Here is an 18,243-nt window from a genome sequence, read left to right as displayed (position 1 = left end):
CCTCCAATTAAAAAAATAAAGAGGGGCTAGGGTAAAATAAAAAAAAATAGGTATCACCTTAGTTTTATCCACAGCATTTCAGCATATTCAGTGTCTGCCCGTCTGAGCTGTGGCCCATGTGCTATAGCAGCTGACAGCCCATCTTTCGTGTCAGAGGAAGCACACAGGGTTTAGTCAGGAGTTGCTTTGATCTCAGTGAATTCTATTCAGAGTTTTTGATTTAAGTTATAGTAAACTAGTAAATGTCTCTTGACTAATTTTAATTTCTTAATGAGAATTCATATTTACTCAGAGCTTGTTATTTGCAAGTACATCATATAATTTCACATTTTCTCTAGAATTATCTTGGGTAAGACTCATTTTCATCCCTGTTCTACCAATTAGAGGCCTGAGCAGGGTTTCCATGGCCCCCAGCAGCTGCCCACTCGGGAGCCCCTTCTGCTTCTGTGAGCCAGTGCCCCTGAAGCCCTGAGTAGACAGATGGCCTGAATTGTCTTATTGTGTCAAGACAGCATGATATGCAGGTTTACAAAAAGTGACCATCAGGTGGAAAATTTTGTTTTATACAGAGAAATATCTCAGTTGTGATGAAGAAAAATGAGGAAGTAACCACTTTTTGGCACATCTCTGGACTAGGGCTGAACCGTGGTGTTGGTCCAGGGCACTTCACAGTGGAAGCACTCCTGGGATGGCACCCAAATGTTCCATCTTCCATTTAATTCTCTCATATAAACTTCCAGAAGTTTTAGTAAAAGAAAAATGTGACTGTCTGAAATAGGAGACCAATAAAGCCTCAGATTACAGATGATTACAGGTTAGGAAGACAGTTGTTATTCAGTGCCAAAGCGCAGTAACCAACTTTCTGGACTCCAGGCGAGCGCGCTTTGAGAGCTGCAATTCTGTGGCGTCTGACTGCGGTTTCGTTTCTGTTTTTGTTTTGCATTAAGACCTGAGAAGGAGAGAAAGGGTAAGAAATCTCTTTTTGTGCACACATTGATTCGGCCTCTGTGTTTGGCCTTTTTCCTTTTGTCCAAGGTTGCAAAACTCCCTCAAGTCGTCCAACAGCAGACACCTGTGGCCAGCATCCAGCAGGTCGCCTCTGCTTCCCAACAGGTAGGGTCCGGAGACCAGAGCCACCTAGGAGGTACTCACAGAGAGAGATCTTGGTTTCATCCTGAGGAAACAGAATTTTAATTCCTAGTGAACTGCTTGTCGTTTTCATAGTACAGAAAAAGCAATTAACTTTGGGAAAAACATTTGATATCATTAATCTGGCAGGAAAAAGCCTGAACAGATGTGTTCAGACTCAGTGTCACGTGTACAGAGAAGGGGCTCATTTCTGGGCTTCTTCCTTCAGCCAGTAATCTTAGGTGTATCCTAACAGCTGAAGCCACCACACATGAGTTTTAGGGAAACAAAAGAGAATCTGCTCGTATTGACCTTGCATTCAGAAGTAGAAATAATACAGGCAGCATCCAGGGCTTGTTAGGTTGGTGCAAACGTAATTGCAGTTTCTGCTTTATTGAAATTTGCTGTTTGATACCGGAATACATTCTTAATAAATGTGGTTGTGTTGTACATCATTTTAACGTGCAGTTCTCGCTTTATGTTTTTTTGCTAATGACTTATTACTTCCTGTTTATTTTAGATTTATTTTAGACTATGGAAATGTTAGACAAAAAGCAAATCTGAGTGATTTTTTTTTTTATTCAAATTCAAAATGGGTTGTAAAGTAGGGAAGAAAACTCACAATATCAATGACGCATTTGGCTTGCTGCTGCTGCTGTTGCTAAGTTGCTTCAGTTGTGTCCGACTCTGTGCGACCCCATAGACGGCAGCCCACTAGGCTCCCCCGTCCCTGAGATTCTCCAGGCAAGAATACTGGAGTGGGTTGCCATTCCCTTCTCCAGTGCATGAAAGTGAAAAGTTAAAGTGAAATGGCTCAGTCGTGCCCGACTCTTAGCGACCCCATGAACTGCAGCCTACCAGGCTCCTCCGTCCATGGGATTTTCCAGGCAAGAGTACTGGAGTGGGGTGCCATTGCATTTTCTGCATTTGGCCTAGAAACTGCTAACAAACATACAGTACACTGGTGGTTCAAGAAGTTTTGCAAAGGAGGCGAGAGCCTTGAAGATGAGGAGCGTAGTGTCCAGCCATCGGAAGTTGACAGTGACCAATTGAGAGCTATCATAGAAGCTGATCCTATTAGAACTACCTGATAAATTGCTGAAGAACTCAACATCAACCATTCTGCAGTCCCTGGGCATTTGAAACAAATTGGAAAGGTGAAAAAGGTCAGTAAGTGATGCCTCATGAGCTGACTACAAATTAAAAAAAATTGTTGTTTTGAAGTGCTGTCTTCTCTTACTGTACACAGCAATGAACCATTTCTCGATCAGGTTGTGACATGCTACGAAAGGTGGATTATTTTTACGACAAGCAGTGACAACTAGCTCAGTGGCTGGACCAAGAAGACACTTCAGAGCACTTGCCAAAGCCAAACTTGCACCAAAAATGGGCATGGTCACTGTTTGGTGGTATGCTGGTGGTCTGATTTTCTGAATTCTTTCTGAATCCTGGCAAAATCATTACATCTGAGAAGTATGCTCAGCACGTCAATGAGATGCACTGAAAACGGCAGTACCTGCAGCTGGCATTGGTCAGTAGAAAGGGCCTAATTCTTCACAACAACGCCCGACTGCACATAGCACAACCAATGCTTCAGAAATTGAACAAATTGGGCTGTGAAGTTTTGCCTCATCCACCATATTCATCTGACCTCTTAGTAGCTTTTTGCAGGGAAAACACATTCACCACAAGCAGGATGCAGAAAATGCTTTTCAAGAATTCATTGAGTCCAGAAGCACAGATTTTTATGGTCCAAGAATCAGCAAACTTACTTCCCATTGGCAAAAATGTGTTGATTTAAATGGTTCCTGTTTTGACTAATGAAAATGTGTTTGAGCCTAGTACAATGATTTAAAATTCACAATCTGAAACTGCAATTACTCTTGCACCAGCCTAACACCTTCCTAACAGAGCCTAGCTTTCGGGTTCTTACCATTTTATTTACTGCTGAGAAATATAAAAGTATAAAAGCAGTGCTTTAAAATAATTTTATTTTGTTCAAAATCACACTGGCATGTAGATTTCAAGAAACCAAATGGTATTAGAATCTGAACACCAGCACTGTCAGTCCCCAGTCATTGACTTGTGCATTTCCCCAGAGGCATCCACTTTTAGCCTAAAAGCACCAATAGTTCAGTGTTCTGACTTTTGTTTGGTTAGAAACTGGAGGTCCTATTTTGACATGGTGGGTAGTTTTTACATTTCACAGATGCATGTGTGCTAGCTAAGTTTCTAAACACCCCTCCGTCCCGCACCCAAGAATGTTTAATATTGTGTGTCACCTGACATGCATTTTCTCCACTGTGTGTTTCTGTTTTGGCTCAGGCTTCCCCACAGACTGTGACTCTCACCCAGGCGACAGCTGCTGGGCAGCAGGTCCAGATGATCCCTGCGGTGACAGCGACAGCACAGGTGGTGCAGCAGAAGCTCATGCAGCAGCAAGTGGTGACCACAGCGGCCGCCCAGCTGCAGACCCCTGGCGTCCCCACCCCTGCCCAGGTGCCAGCCACCTCCGACAGCCCAAGCCAGCAGCCCAAGCTCCAGATGAGAGTCCCTGCCGTCAGGTTAAAGACGCCCACCAAGCCTCCGTGCCCCTAGTTGGGACAGAGGGGCAGCCCCAGGCGGGCTACCTGTGTGTCGCACCGTCCCACCAAGATGGGATAGACTTTATTTACTGAACCCTGGGACTGGGTCCTGTGGGATGTTCGGCACCTGGAGCAGCAGTCCTCAGCAAACACCCTTTCTGTGTTACGTAACTGGTTGAAAAAGTGACAGTGGCAGTTTTTCCTGGATGTTTGACTTTTAGTTTCTCCTCCAGAGCAATAGTGCTGGGTCTTAAAAGCCAGCTAGAATTTCTCGGTTAGTGTACAGTGTTTTGCACGTTGCAAGCAGCCATTTGGAAGGTGCAGTGAGTCATAAAGTAGAGCATATGAAGCTAAAACGTGGTCTGACAGCATCTGCCTCTGTTTGGTTCTTTATTCCTATTTGAAAACACAATATGGGAGGAGAAAAACTGTCTAATATCTAAGGTAGGTCATCTCAGAGAAAACCAGTGTGGTTTTTTCCCTCCTTTCTAAAATGTGACTTGTTTGGACCCTTAAAGGAGAGGCTTAGTACTGATATGCATTGAAGCACATTCATAACGTGTCCCCAGCTGGTGTTGAAGGGAAGTGACCTGAGGTTGAATTTTCATTCCAAAGAGCACAGGTGTGGCTTCCCCTAGAGTGACCAGTTTCCATGTAAACGGAACCTTTGGGACTGTTCCCATCCCAGTGCATCCACAGTATTTTCCCAGGTTTTGGATAAACTTGTAATTGGACTTAGAGTATTGAGGCAGCTCCTGAAGATTTTGTGAGGCTCCCATCTGGGAGTGGTTCAGGGCCCAGAGTGCTGTGCAAGGGTTGTCACAATGCAGAGTGCGCTGCTGAGTGCAGGGTGGGGCAAGACGCCCACTGAGGGCAGGTAGCCTGCATCGCCCCTTTGCTCTCGTGCCCAGCCCAGGCGTCACCTGCGGAGGTGAGAAGTCTCTATGTACAGGTAGTGTGTTTATGCACCTACAAGTATAATCTACAGAAATGGATGTGGTGGCATCTTCATACTAGACTTGTCATGTCTCATCTGTGAGTAGATCTGCTGCTTGGGTTTCTGCCTAAAGCAGGGAGCTGTCCAAGCTCTTTGGGGTGGCAGCCCCATGGTTGAGGGGCAGAGAAGTGGCCCTGTGTTTGCTGCTTTTAGGTGTTTTTTTTTTTTCCACTATGGCAACTGCAGTGGACTTGATTGGGTGATGATGTCTGCTTACCTGGAAGTGTCCACCTAAGGAAAAGGCACATGTCTGATGACACCCTCTCTGCTCTGTCTCTGTGCATATTTTACAGTTTTGGTCCTGGAGATCAGGTTGTGTGAGGTCTCTGTGTAGTAAGGAACAGTTCTAGCATACCAAGAGATTTTTCATTTTAACCAGTGTTTCCTCCCCCTTTATATCACTTTTTATGACAAAAAGGAAAGTGTTCTGTCCTGAATTTTCCTTATTTCCCATCAATTTATGTGGACAGTAATATGGCAATTGATACCTTCGTGAAGCCAACTAAGCAGCTCATTTTTGCCTTCTTGGCACGAAATTTGGAAAAAAGTTAAAATCAGGTGTTGAAAGTGGGAGGGATTTAACATTTCAATAAATTGAACAACCAAAATAGAACACTGTAATACCAAAACACACCAAACAGAACACTTCTGACTTGTTCATTGTGCTTTGGTACCTGCTGTGATGAGAGAGTACTACGTGCAGGAAATACTTCATAGCTGGGTGCTGAGGAGAGTTTCTACACTTTTTTTAATCCTCAAATGTGCAGAACTAAAGGAATTCTCCTTTTCAGCTTATTATAATTTGTGCAGCCGGTGGTTTTGTTCTTATCTTTCATGGAGTGTTGACGGTCTCTTTGTAGATGGTGGTGAAATGTTGAGTGTTTAGAATATCCTAGAAATAGCTGCCTGAATAGAAGTCCTCTATTAATCTAGAACACTAGAAGAGAAATTTAGAAAAGTCTCTCAAAAGCCTTCTAAGAGAACAGAACTGGAGTCTGAATATTTGCAGTGTGGAACTCCTGCCCTGTCTTACCATGTGAGTGAAAGAAGTTGTTTCCTTTGCAATTCCCTGTCTCAAGATATGGGAGAGAAAATAGTTTTATTGGTCTCACTCAATTTAGTTAACATCTAGATGTCGCCACTGACCTCATAGTCTTCAGTAGTGTCATTTGTAGGTAAAAGTTCCAGTGTATTGTTTTCTTGACCTTCTGTTTTAAAGGTTAAACTTTCCATATTTAAGTGTGAGTTTAGGGTGGTGTTTTCCAGGTTTCCTCAGATTGATACTGTTGGCAGAATCCCATATTACCTTGCAGAACAGGGTCCCCACCCCCACCCCACAGTGCAGTGGTAATGACTGAAAGAAATCTTCAGAACATAAAATATAAAGACAGCAGCCAAACACTGTCAAACTGGAATTGGCCATCACGGAAATCAGTCACGCGGTTTTTCATTGATTCAGAGGCATTTGCTCTAGTAGGGGCTGGGCAGTGGTCAGAGGGCTGGGGGAAGCAGGAGACTGAAGTGAGCCTCTTCAGGCAGAGGCTTTCCCTGTTGCCACCTTCAGGATTTTTTGTTAACTGTTGTGTCCAGATAGCTGTTGTGTTTTAAAATATAAAGAAAGAAGACTGAAATTGTAAATACTTTGTAAACATAATCATTTGTACTTGAATAGTAGGGTTTTAAAGGGCACTGATACCCACCAAACAAAAGGTATAATAAATTGACCTTTTTATATGCTTGCTTGTTTTGTCTTTCATAGAAAACTACTGTTCAAGTTAAAATAAGATATTAGTTGTATTTATTTCATTCATGTGGAAACAAAATACAGAGAAACCAAGTAGTGTTGGAAGCTGAAGTTTTTTTCTCCTTGCCTCTCCCCCACAGGGTGGAAGGAACTAGAAAGAATGGAGTCTTTCAGTGAAATCACCAATTCTCTCCTCAGAGACCATGTGTTCCTGGCCACTGTGTTCCAAAGCCACACAGGGAGGAAAGACCTGGGTGTATTTTATTATTCATAATATTCTTGTTCTCCAGTACTACCTTGTACAAGGTAGCAGTGTTTTCCCAGCTGTACTGTGGTCCTATTTTATCCTCTTTAGCAAATATTTATTGAAGCATATCACATGCCAGCTTTATCACTGGTGATGGAAATTGTTTTTGAAAAAGCAACACTTGGTTCATTTCTTTAAGAAAATCAAAGCTAATGAGAGGGAAAATTATTGCTTTATTCGGCTGATGTTTATTGAGCATGTGAAGTGAAGTCACTCAGTCGTGTCTTTGTGACCCCATGGACGGTAGCCCACCAGGCTCCTCCATCCATAGAATTTTCTAGGCAAGAGTACTGGAGTGGTTTGCCATTTTTTTCTCCAGGGGATCTTCCCAACCCAGGGATCGAACCCAGGCCTCCCACATTGCAGGTAGAGAGAGGCTTTACTGTCTGAACCACCAGGGAACCCCTTTATTGAGCATACCATGTGGCAATTTGTTTTTAAGGCTCTGGAGCTAAATCTATGAGCAAAGTAGAAAAGGAGGTTACATTGTCCTACTCCAGACAGATAATAGAACAATTCAGAACAGTGTAAGTAAGTTCCATGCAGAAACAGGGACAAGGTCATGACAAGCAATCTGAATTTCATTCTAAGCAAATGGGGAAGGTTGAAACCTGGAAGATGACTTGATTTTCAGTTTTGAAAGCTCACCCTGTCTGCAGTGCAGATGGTGTTTAGTGGCAGCAAGAGTGAAACCAGGGATAGACACACTGGACCATCTCCCTGGTCACAAGAGAAAACAAATTATCCCTGTGGACCTTTAAATCCCAGCTTAGCCTATTAGGCATTTTCTGACTCCCCCCAACTGAAAATAGGCACTCAACCACCACCTCCCTTTCTCAAGCTGCTCGGTCTGTCTGGCCTAGCCTTATTTTCTAATTGGTTATTTACTTGTTGATGTGTGTCCCCTCCTCCCTAGATTGCAGGTTCTATCAGGGCAAGGACGAGATGTGCTTCGTCAACGTTAACAGGTAATTAAGTATGTGGTGAGGGGGTGGACCGGACGGGGGAGGAGCGGACGGACGAGTTGGATGCAAAACGGAATGACTGAACGAGGGCTTGGGCCCTGGGGACCGCGGGAGAACAAGGCCGGGGGAGTGCGCAGGCGCTGACCGAGCACCGGCGCGCAGATCCCGCCCGCATCCCGCCTCTCTTTCCGGTTCCTACACCTTCGCCCCGCCCCGCTCAGCCGACGCTGCGCCTGCGCACTGGGCTAGGCCAGAGGGCTGGTAAGCTGGAAGGGTTCGGTCACCCTTTCGGCTGACGCAGCTGTTGCCCCGCTGGCGCTCGCCGTCGCGTCGCCGGGCAGCCACGGTGAGTGCAGAAGCTTGTCCGCACCCGGGCGGGGGGCGGAGGGCGGCTCATGGCGGCGCAGCTTTCAGCCCCCGCGCCCGCCCGTGGCCCCACGGTTCCCCCGGCCCACCTCACCCTCACCCTCCGCAGCCCCCCCGGTGACTGCCCTGGTGACTCTCCTCCCGGGGGCCCCCAGCTGGCCCCTGGGGGGCGCTGTCTTCGGTGCTGACGCCTCCGGGTGCTCCGCCGGGCGCGTCAGTCGGAAGAGGCGCTTCCCCACCCCCTCTCTCCGGAGGCCTTCCCCAGGACCCAGCGAGAACTGCGGACACCTTTGGGCAGTTTCAGGGACGGAAGTCTGTCCCCGCAGCTGATAAGGATTCCTTCCTCACGGAAACCTGGTTTAGCTTCGCGTAGCTCGCAGTTCACGTGCAAAAAAGCTCTAGGCTCCCAGGCTGCCAGATTTGGGTTATCGGTTCCCCTGCCTCACGGGGCCGGGGTCTGAGAATGAGACGTGCTGTCTCAGCGTCTGCAGAACTGAGGGCGTGGAGGGTCTCTCAAAACCAGGTTTATTTTCCAGATGCGATGTCGAGTCTTAAAATCTTCCTAGGGGCTTTGTGTATTGTGTAGAGACGGCCAACGCCTACAGATGACTCAGGTATTGCACACACATTTCCCTAACCTTTAGTCAAGCAAATGGACATGTTAGTTTATTTATAAAAGTGTCTACTTAATGTTGACGTCGAGGTAATAGATAAATAGAACTTTCTCCTTTAACAATATGTAGCAGATGAGATTGCAAAGAAAAATAGGTTTAATGAGAACAGTGTGATACAGAGTACTTCTGGATGTGACTCTACTCCTGGGCCTGTTGATACTGATGGTTCATAATAATTAAATATCAATGATCATCATAACAATTTCCTTTATGGATGCCCAAAAGCAGTGCAGTTTTAATATTTGAAAGTTGATGATAATGGAATGTAGGGGTCCTTGGGGAAGTTTGGGGAGGATCATCAGTTGTTGGGTGGTATAAGAATATGGTTTTCAGGAATGACCCTGAGAACTATGGGTCACTACACGTTTTGACTAGGAGAACAAAATGATCTAAAATGATTCTTGGGCCCTCAAAGTTTTGGTGACACCGACAATGTGGAGGAGAGTAGCGAAAGACTGTGCTAGATGCAGGGTTGTGGTGCTGAGGTACTCTAAGAAGAAGGAAAACCCAGCTTTGCTGTTCTGCTGTGTTTGTTTCATCCCAGCTGCCACAGAGATTATATATTTGTGTCTGACTTTTTAAAAGTACTTACTTATTTGTTTACTTCTGTATTTGGATGCATCAGGTCTTGGTTGTGGTATTTCAGGCTTAGTTGTCCCACAGCATGTGGAATCTTAGTTCCCTGATCAGGAATCCAGCCCATGCCCCCTACATTGGAACGTGGATTCTTAACCACTGGACCACCGGGAAAGTCACCTGGCTTATTTTTGTATTTTGACTTATTTATTTTTGACCACACCACAGCATATGGAATCATACTTCCCTGACCAGGGATTGAACCTGCCCTTCCTGCATTGGAAGTATGGAATCTTAACCAGTGGGCCATTAGGACAGTCCTACAGTTAGTTTTTAAATATTATAAAATATAGTCTCATAAAAATTCAAACAACATAGAAAAATAAGAATTCCTTTCTGTTCTCTGTCCTTCTTAGATCTATTTACGCCACCCAACCCCACTTTTTTTTCCTCACATAATAGATCTCCAACATCTATTCAAGTCAAGAGATAAACAACTTAATTCTTTTTGTGACTAATAATAATCCACAGTGAGCATATACTATATTTATTTCATTATTCCCCATTGATGGGTTTTTCACTTAGAGTCTGGCTTTTATCACTACAGAGTCGTACTAAGGTAAGTATTAAAAAAAAAATTTTTTTTTTAATTTTTTAAATTATGAAAGTATGATAACACATTTACAGGAGACTTGGAAAATACAGAACAAAGTTACATATAGATCCACTATCACAATTATTTTTAAGTAGATAAATAAAGATTTTTAGTTGGATTTGGTTTCAGTATCAAGCTCTCAAAAATAGAATGAAAAAAAATAATTTAAAAAAACCAATACAGTATTGTAAAGTAAAAAAATAAAAAATAATAATAATAGAATGAATAGACAGAAATGTAGGATATAGTAGACCTGAAAAATGCTATGAACCAATTCAACATAATTAAATTTATACAGTTTTCACCTAACAGCAGAATAAAAATTTTATTCAAGTTCCCATAGAGTATAAACCAGGAGACATTGCAACATATTCAGAAACATAAAACAAGGTGCAAAAATTTCATGGTATAAAGCTATTAAATCATACAGTCTTTTCTCTTATCACTGTGGAATTATGTTAGAAATCAGTGTCAAAAGATATTTGAAAATAACCCACGTATTTTCAAGTGCAATGGGACATTTACCAAGAGAGATCTTTGATTTTAGTCATTGAAAGCTGAGGTAAGTATTTTAAAATGTAGGTCGTTCTGCTTTGTTTCTATAGATTCCCATTAGTAGGAACTAAATTAGGATAATAGGTCAAAGATATACATGCATAAAATCGTAATAAGGATCCCGCTGTATAGCACAGAACTCTGTTCAGTGTTATGTGGCAGCCCGGGTGGGAGGGGAGTTAGGGGGAGAACGGATACATGTATATGTGTGACTAAGTCCCTTTGCTGTCCACCTGAAACTATGACAGCATTGTTAATCAACCATCCAGTCGCTCAGTCGAGTCTGACTTTGCAACCCCATGAATCACAGCATGCCAAGCCTCCCTGTCCATCACCAACTCCCGGAGTTCACTCAAAATCATGTCCTTAGAGTTGGTGATCCCATCCAGCCGTCTCATCCTCTGTCGTCCCCTTCTCCTCCTGCCCCCAGTCCCTCCCAGCGTCAGGGTCTTTTCCAATGAGAGTCAACTCTTCGCATGAGGTGGCCAAAGTATTGGAGTTTCAGCTTCAGCATCAGTCCTTCCAATGAACACCCAGGACTGATCTCCTTTAGAATGGACTGGTTGGATCTCCTTGCAGTCCAAGGGACTCTCAAGATCTGCAACGCCACAGTTCAAAAGCATCAATTCTTCGGCACTCAGCTTTCTTCACAGTCCAACTCTCACATCCATACATGACCACGGGAAAAACCATAGCCTTGACTAGATGGACATTTGTTGGCAAAGAAATGTCTCTGCTTTCCAATATGCTGTCTAGGTTGGTCATAACTTTCCTTCCAAAGAGTAAGCGTCTTTTAATTTCATGGCTGCAGTCACCATCTGCAGTGATTTTGGAGCCCCCCAAAATAAAGTCTGACGCTGTTCCCACTGTTTCCCCATCTATTTCCCATGAAGTAATGGGACCAGATGCCATGATCTTCGTTTTCTGAATGTTGAGCTTTAAGCCAACTTTTTCACTCTCCTCTTTTACTTTCATCAAGAAGCCTTTTAGTTCCTCTTCACTTTCTGCCATAAGGGTGGTGTCATCTGCACATCTGAAGTTATTGATATTTCTCCCAGTAATCTTGATTCCAGCTTGTGCTTTTTCCAGCCCAGCATTTCTTATGACGTACTCTGCATATAAGCTAAATAAGCAGGATGACAATATACAGCCTTGACATACTCCTTTCCGATTTGGAACCAGTCTGTTGTTCCATGACCAATTCTGACTTGCTTCCTGACCTGCATATAGGTTTCTCAAGAGGCAGGTTAGATGGTCTGGTATTCCCATCTCTTTCAGAATTTTCCAGTTTATTGTGATCAACCATACTCCAGTATAAAATAAAAAGTTTAATAAACGATTGGTTTTAAAAATGAATAAATTGTAAAAATCTTAACAGGTATTGACAGAATTTTTCCCCAGATATAGCAACTTATATTCCTATATGCCATGTGGGGGAGGACCCTTTACTTTACATCATGAAGGTTTGCCAGTTGAGGAAGTGAAAGGGCATCCTGCTGTTGAACTATGTTACTTTTTCTCAGATGCTGTTGCCCGCTGTCATGATCTCTTCTGTAAATGCCCTTCATACTCTTTCCCCATTTCCCCAGTAAGTTGTTTTCTTACTAATTTGTAGGGGCTCTTTTTCTGTTAGGGATATTTTCCCTTTGCAGCTATAAATAAAATACTGCATATATTTCCCCCTTGATTATTTTTGTCTTTTTACTTTGTTTAGAACATTTTAACTTTGTTTAGAACATAGGACTTGCCTGTAGCTCAAACAGTAAAGAATCTGCCTGTGATGCACTAGACCAGGGTTCGATCCCTGGGTCAGGAAGTTCCTCTGGAGAAGGGAATGGCAGTCCACTCTGGTATTCTTGCCTGGAGAGTTCCATGGACAGAGAAGCCTGGTATGCTACAGTTCGTGGGGTCGCAAAGAGTTGGACAAGACTGAGTGACTAACCACCTACAGAACATCTTTACATAGTTGTTTTTTCCTTTATCGCATCTCTATTTCTTTTTGTATATAGTTAAGAAACTTCATTTCAACTGTACACTGATAGAAAAACGGGAAAAAGTTTTGGGGAGTTCCCTGGTGGTCCCATGGACGGAGGAGCCTGGTGGGCTGCAGTCCATGGGGTCTCGAAGAGTCGGACACGACTGAGCGACTTCACTTTCCCTTTTCACTTTCATGCATTGGAGAAGGAAATGGCAACCCACTCCAGTGTTCTTGCTTGGAGAATCCCAGGGACAGGGAACCTGGGGGTTGCGGAGTTGCGCAAGGTCGGACACGACTGAAGCTACTTAGCAGCAGCTGGTGGTCCAATAGTTAAGATGCCATGTTCCCACTTGCCGCAACTAAAGATCCCACAGGCAGCAATGAAGATCACTTAATGCTGCAAGTAAGACCAGATGGCAGAAAAATTAAAAAAAATTTTTTTTCTTCAAATTGAGTTTGAGAATTTTTCTGCATAGAAATTCTATACCAGGGATTTCCCTGGAGATTCAGTGGTTAAGACTTTGCCTAGTAGGGAATTCCCTGGTGGTCCAGTGGCTAAGATTCTGCACTCCCAATGCAGGGCGGCTGGGTTCAGTGTCTGGTTGGGGAACTAGATCCCACATGCCACAAGCAAGAGTTTGCATGTTGTAACTAAGACTTGGTACAGCCAAATAAATGGATAAATAAAAATAAATATTTAAAAAACAAAAAAGACTTCTTCTAATGCAGGGGGTGTGGGTTTGATCCCTGGTCAGGGAGCTGAGGTCCCACATGCCATGCATCCAAAAAGCGAAAACAAAACAAGCAATTTTGTAACTTTTTTATTGGTTCACATAAAAATCTTTAAAAGAAATTGTGTATCAGATACTGTGATCTGAAAAACTTACAAATGTTTCCCCTGAATTTATATTTTGTACTGGGATGGAAGAAATGAGATCTGAACATCTTATAAAATATATTTGTCTTCAGTACATGTACTTTATTCAAGCACATTTGGAAATAGGGAATCATCTGTGTCCTGGGCTTTAGTCCCAAGTTGTGAAGGACTGGAGGGGCTGAAGATACCAACTGCATTTTGTCCTATGCGGGAGGTTCCCCTCTCAGCCTCAGTTCCCTCTGTGTCACATGGGATGATGCTGGGCTTGGTCTGGTGGTGTTCTCGTGAATAATCACCACATGAGGGCTGGGAAACCATTAGCACCATGTCTAAGCCCAGAGGACTGACCTCAGAAAATGTTAGCCTCACTGGAGGAACCCTTACCTCCAAGCCTCAGGCCAGCGGACCCCCCCCCCCCCCCGCCCCCAGAATGTACGTTCATAATAGAAAACCACAGTATGCATAGCACAGAGGCCTCAGGAGTGAGAGACTCATAGCTGAAGGTATGTTAGATGCTAGAATTGCTGGATCTAGAATAAAATGTGGAAAATGTATTTAATATGGTGAAAGAAGCAAAAGGAGGAAATAACAAGCATGGAGAAGAGACAGGGTCATCAGAGACCAAGCAGATGAAAACATGAACCAGATCTAGAAATTAAAACAACTGAAATTTAAAACTTTATGGCTGTAATCTCAGTCCCTATCTCATACCATACATAGGGATGGACACAAAATGGATTGGAAATGTAAAAATTCTGAAATACAGGAAAAAAATCTTTGTAGCCTTGGATAAAATTTCTTGGGACTTCCCTGGTGATACAGTAGATAAGAATCTGCCTGCCAGTGCAAGGGACATGGGTTCGATCCTTGATCTTGGGAGCAGCTAAGCCTTTGTGCCACAACTACTGAACCCGGGTGCCCAGAGCCTGTGCTCCACAACAGAAGCCACTGCAATGAGAAGCCTGGGCACCCTAACAAATAGTAGCCCCTACCTGCCCCAACTAGAGAAAGCCCATGTGCAGCAATGAAGACCTGGTGCGGACAAAAATACAAAGTTTTTAATAAGATTTCTTGGATACAACACCAAAAGCACAATCTATAAAAGAAAAAAAAGTATAAGTTAAAAACATTTGCTATATGAAAAACATTGAGAGAATGAAAAGAGTTACTAGGAGAAAACATTTGCAAAAGACACAACTTATGAAGTACATCAGTTCAGTTCAGTCGCTCAGTCGTGTCCCACTCTTTGCGACCCCATGAATTGCAGCACGCCAGGCCTCCCTGTCCATCACCAACCCCCGGAGTTCACTCAGACACATCCATCAAGTCGGTGATGCCATCCAGCCATCTCATTCTCTGTCGTCCCCTTCTCCTGCCCCCAATCCCTCCCAGCATCAGTCTTTTCCAATGAGTCAACTGTTCACACGAGGTGGCCAAAGTACTGGAGTTTCAGCTTTAGCATCAGTCCTTTCAGAGAACACCCAGGGCTGATCTTGCAGTCCAAGGGACTCTCAAGTGTCTTCTCCAACAGCACAGTTCAAAAGCATCAATTCTTTGGCACTCAGCTTGCTTCACAGTCCCACTCTCACATCCATACATGAAGTACATAGAATATATAAATAATAAAACACCTATTTTCTGTACTCACAACACTTCCAACACCAGATGCATGGGGTTTCCCACACCAAGCAGTTCTCCAGGTCCCCGTGACATTGGCCAGCTGTCCTGGCAGAACTCAGTTGGATGCTGAGAGCCCAAGACTAGCGCAGAGCCCCTCAGACGGGCCCAGTTCAGGTGCCACTTAGACGTTGCAGGTTGTCACCTGGCCTTTTGACCCACCAGCTATAAGTCAGGATTCCACGATCCTCAGGTTGAATCATTTGCTAGAACATAACTCAGGAAAAGTTTACTTCCTAGGTTACTGGTTTATGATTAAAGGAAGAGATTTCATGGGGCAGAGTGTGGGGAAGGCGTGTGGAGCCCCTGTGCCCTTGCTGGGCTCCAGTCTGCACACCTTCCTGCGTTCACCAGCCAGGAAGCTTCCCTAGACCTGTCCTTTGGGATTCAGTGGAGGTCCCATTACTTGGGCCTGATTATTAACTCATTGTCTAGCCCTTTACTCTGCAGAGGATGGAGAGGGAGGCTGAAGGTTCCAAGCTTCTGACCGTAGTATATAGTATTCCTGGTGACCATCCTCTGGCCAGGAGCCCACCAAGAGTCACCTGGTTAGATCAAAAGACCCTCCTGGCAGCCCTGCCACTCAGGAGATTTCATGGGTTCTAGGAGCTCTGTGTTAGGAGCTGGGGACAGAGACCAGTATATTATATATTTCTTGTCATTTCCCAGTGAAGAACTGTGAAAACTGAGAAATGATTCATTTTTCTTTTCTTTCGTTTTTGGCCATGCCACGTGGTATACAGGGTCCTGGTTTCCTGACCTGACCACGGATTGAACCTGTGCCCCCTGCAGAACAACAGTGAGAGAGTTCACCAGACTGGCCACATAGGCATAAGATACTGAAACTCACGTGGTACATTCAGGTCTGGTCTTGGCTTCGCACGAACCACCGCTTTCCTTGATGATAAGCTTGCCACACTCCACTTGCCCTTAGGCATCTGCGACAGATACTCAGATCAACTGAGAACACAAACTGAAATCCTGTAACTTCTCACTGGTTTGCGCTCCCGCCGAGGCTTGTACTGCTCCTGGACTGGTGACCTGCTTCATTCCTTTTCTCCCAACTGAAAATTTGAGCTTGCTGTTGGCAGGTGCCTGGACACACTGTGAGATGGGCCGGACGTCAGAGGACAAGCAGGATGTCTATAACCGCCTCGCCAAGGAGAATGGCTGGCGTGCCCACAGCGCCTTCAAGCTGCTGCAGCTGGATGAGGAATTCCACCTCTTCCAAGGCGTGATGCGGGCCGTGGACCTGTGCGCGGCCCCCGGCGGCTGGACTCAGGTGCTGAGTCAGAAGATTGGGGGCCAGGGCTCTGGCCACGTGGTGGCTGTGGATCTTCAGGCCATGGCCCCACTGCCAGGTGTGGTGCAGATCCAGGGAGACATCGCCCAGCTGTCCACTGCCAAGGAGATCGTCCAGCACTTTGAGGGCTGCCCCGCGGACCTAGTGGTGTGCGATGGGGCCCCTGATGTGACCGGCCTCCACGACGTCGACGAGTATATGCAGTCCCAGCTCCTCCTAGCTGCTCTGAACATTGCTACACACGTCCTGAAGCCAGGGGGCTGCTTTGTGGCCAAGATCTTCCGAGGCCGGGATGTGACACTGGTCTACAGCCAGCTGCGTGTCTTCTTCTCCAGCGTGATCTGTGCCAAGCCCAGGAGCAGCCGGAATGCCAGCATCGAGGCCTTTGCTGTCTGTAAGGGTTATGACCCTCCTGAGGGCTTCCTGCCAGACCTGACCAAGCCGCTACTGGACCACTCTTATGATCCAGACTTCAATCAATTAGATGGCCCCACTCGCGTCATTGTGCCATTTGTGACCTGTGGGGTCCAGAGCACCTATGATTCAGATTGCAGTTACCCACAGGGCCTAGAAGACGGCTCAGAATAGAGGTAGACTCCACCCACTCAGCCCCTACCCTCTCACCATCATACCAGGAGGCCTGAGCATTGAAGAAGGGGCGGCTGACCAAGATCTGCCCCCAGGACTACCCCATCAGCACAGTGGCCACATTGCCCCCGTCCCTGGCTGCCCCACAGGTCACACCCTGCTGACCTCTGAGGTGGAAGACAGTGAAATGAATTGTTCCCCTTAACACGTTAACTAAACTGACAGTTTGAAAAGGACTTGGAAGCTATTTGCTGTTCAAGGAAAACCATAACTTGAGTAGGTGAACTTGTTTTCAAATACATCATCAGTGAGTCCTGAACATACAGGCTGCAAGTGGGAACCTCCAGCAACCACCACAAACACAGCAAGGACAGAAACTGCACTGCACTGCAGAGGGGATTCTTGAATAGGGTCCTGCCTCTTCTCTAAATCTTTGCAGCTGTGTGTCCTGAATGTGTCCAGAATTTACTCTGAAAGCAGGACTTCTAAACCCTGGTAAAAGTCAGCAGTATCTGTGAAATTGATGGAAGAAAATATTACATCTTTATTTTCACGGATATAGCTGAAATTTTAGCTTTGCTAGGGAACCTGAATGCTGGCAGCAAATCACGGTAGTAAAAGCAATGCCTGCAACTTTCCCACTACTACAGATCAGTTACTTTTTTGTGTTGTGTTACAGTTGTGGGCATCTTAAAATGTTGTTCACGTTGGCCACTACTTTGAATAAGATGTCATAATTAGATGTACTGATTTTTAAAAGTTCATATATTTAAAAAACAGCAGTGAGATACAAGGACACACATGTTAGACTGGCTCAAAAGTGAAGACCTTGGCTCCTGAGGATGTAGGACAGCCCGTTCCCATGCTCTGTTGGTGGGCACTTGAAAGTGTAAAGCCTCTTTGGAAGCAGCTTGTTTTATTTAAACCATCATTTACTCTCTGACCCAGCAACCTTACTTCTCACTGTTCACACAGGAGGGGTGAAAACAGGCATTTACATAATCACCTGTATGCAAACATTTAGAGCAGCTTTGTTCATAATCTCCGCAAACTGGAAGCAACCCAGTCATTCACCTGGCAAACGGAGAAGCAGACTGCGTTCCCTCCAGACAATGACACAGCACTCGGGAAGCGGGACCAGGCTGCTGGTGCTGGGACGGCAGGGGGATCTCAAGTGTACTGTGCAGAAAGGAGGCGGCCAGACACCAGAGGCTGCATTCTGTAGTTGTGCATGCACGCTCAGTCGTGTCTGACTCTTGCGACCCCAT

The 18,243-nt window shown here is 45.0% G+C and overlaps 1 protein-coding gene and 1 pseudogene across 11 annotated transcripts in view; both read left to right on the top strand.

The window, feature by feature from the left end:
• Positions 1-6,444, top strand: part of EP400 (E1A binding protein p400) — a 112,120-nt gene extending 105,676 nt beyond the window's left edge. For all 11 annotated transcript variants that reach the window (XM_069557427.1, XM_069557426.1, XM_069557423.1 and 8 more), the window contains 2 exons: positions 1,036-1,113; positions 3,454-6,444. In XM_069557427.1, the coding sequence (XP_069413528.1) occupies positions 1,036-1,113; positions 3,454-3,726 (351 nt within the window). In that variant the 3' untranslated portion in view covers positions 3,727-6,444. The remainder of the gene's footprint in view (positions 1-1,035; positions 1,114-3,453) is intronic.
• A 1,549-nt stretch (positions 6,445-7,993) lies between these two features.
• On the top strand, positions 7,994-17,271 carry LOC138422467 (tRNA (cytidine(32)/guanosine(34)-2'-O)-methyltransferase pseudogene; annotated as a pseudogene).
• The last annotated feature ends 972 nt before the right edge of the window (positions 17,272-18,243 follow it).

The sequence above is a fragment of the Ovis canadensis genome, chromosome 17, assembly GCF_042477335.2.
Source record: "Ovis canadensis isolate MfBH-ARS-UI-01 breed Bighorn chromosome 17, ARS-UI_OviCan_v2, whole genome shotgun sequence".
In the NCBI taxonomy this organism is placed as follows: Eukaryota; Metazoa; Chordata; class Mammalia; order Artiodactyla; family Bovidae; genus Ovis; species Ovis canadensis.
This window is presented reverse-complemented; position numbering and strand designations above follow the sequence as displayed.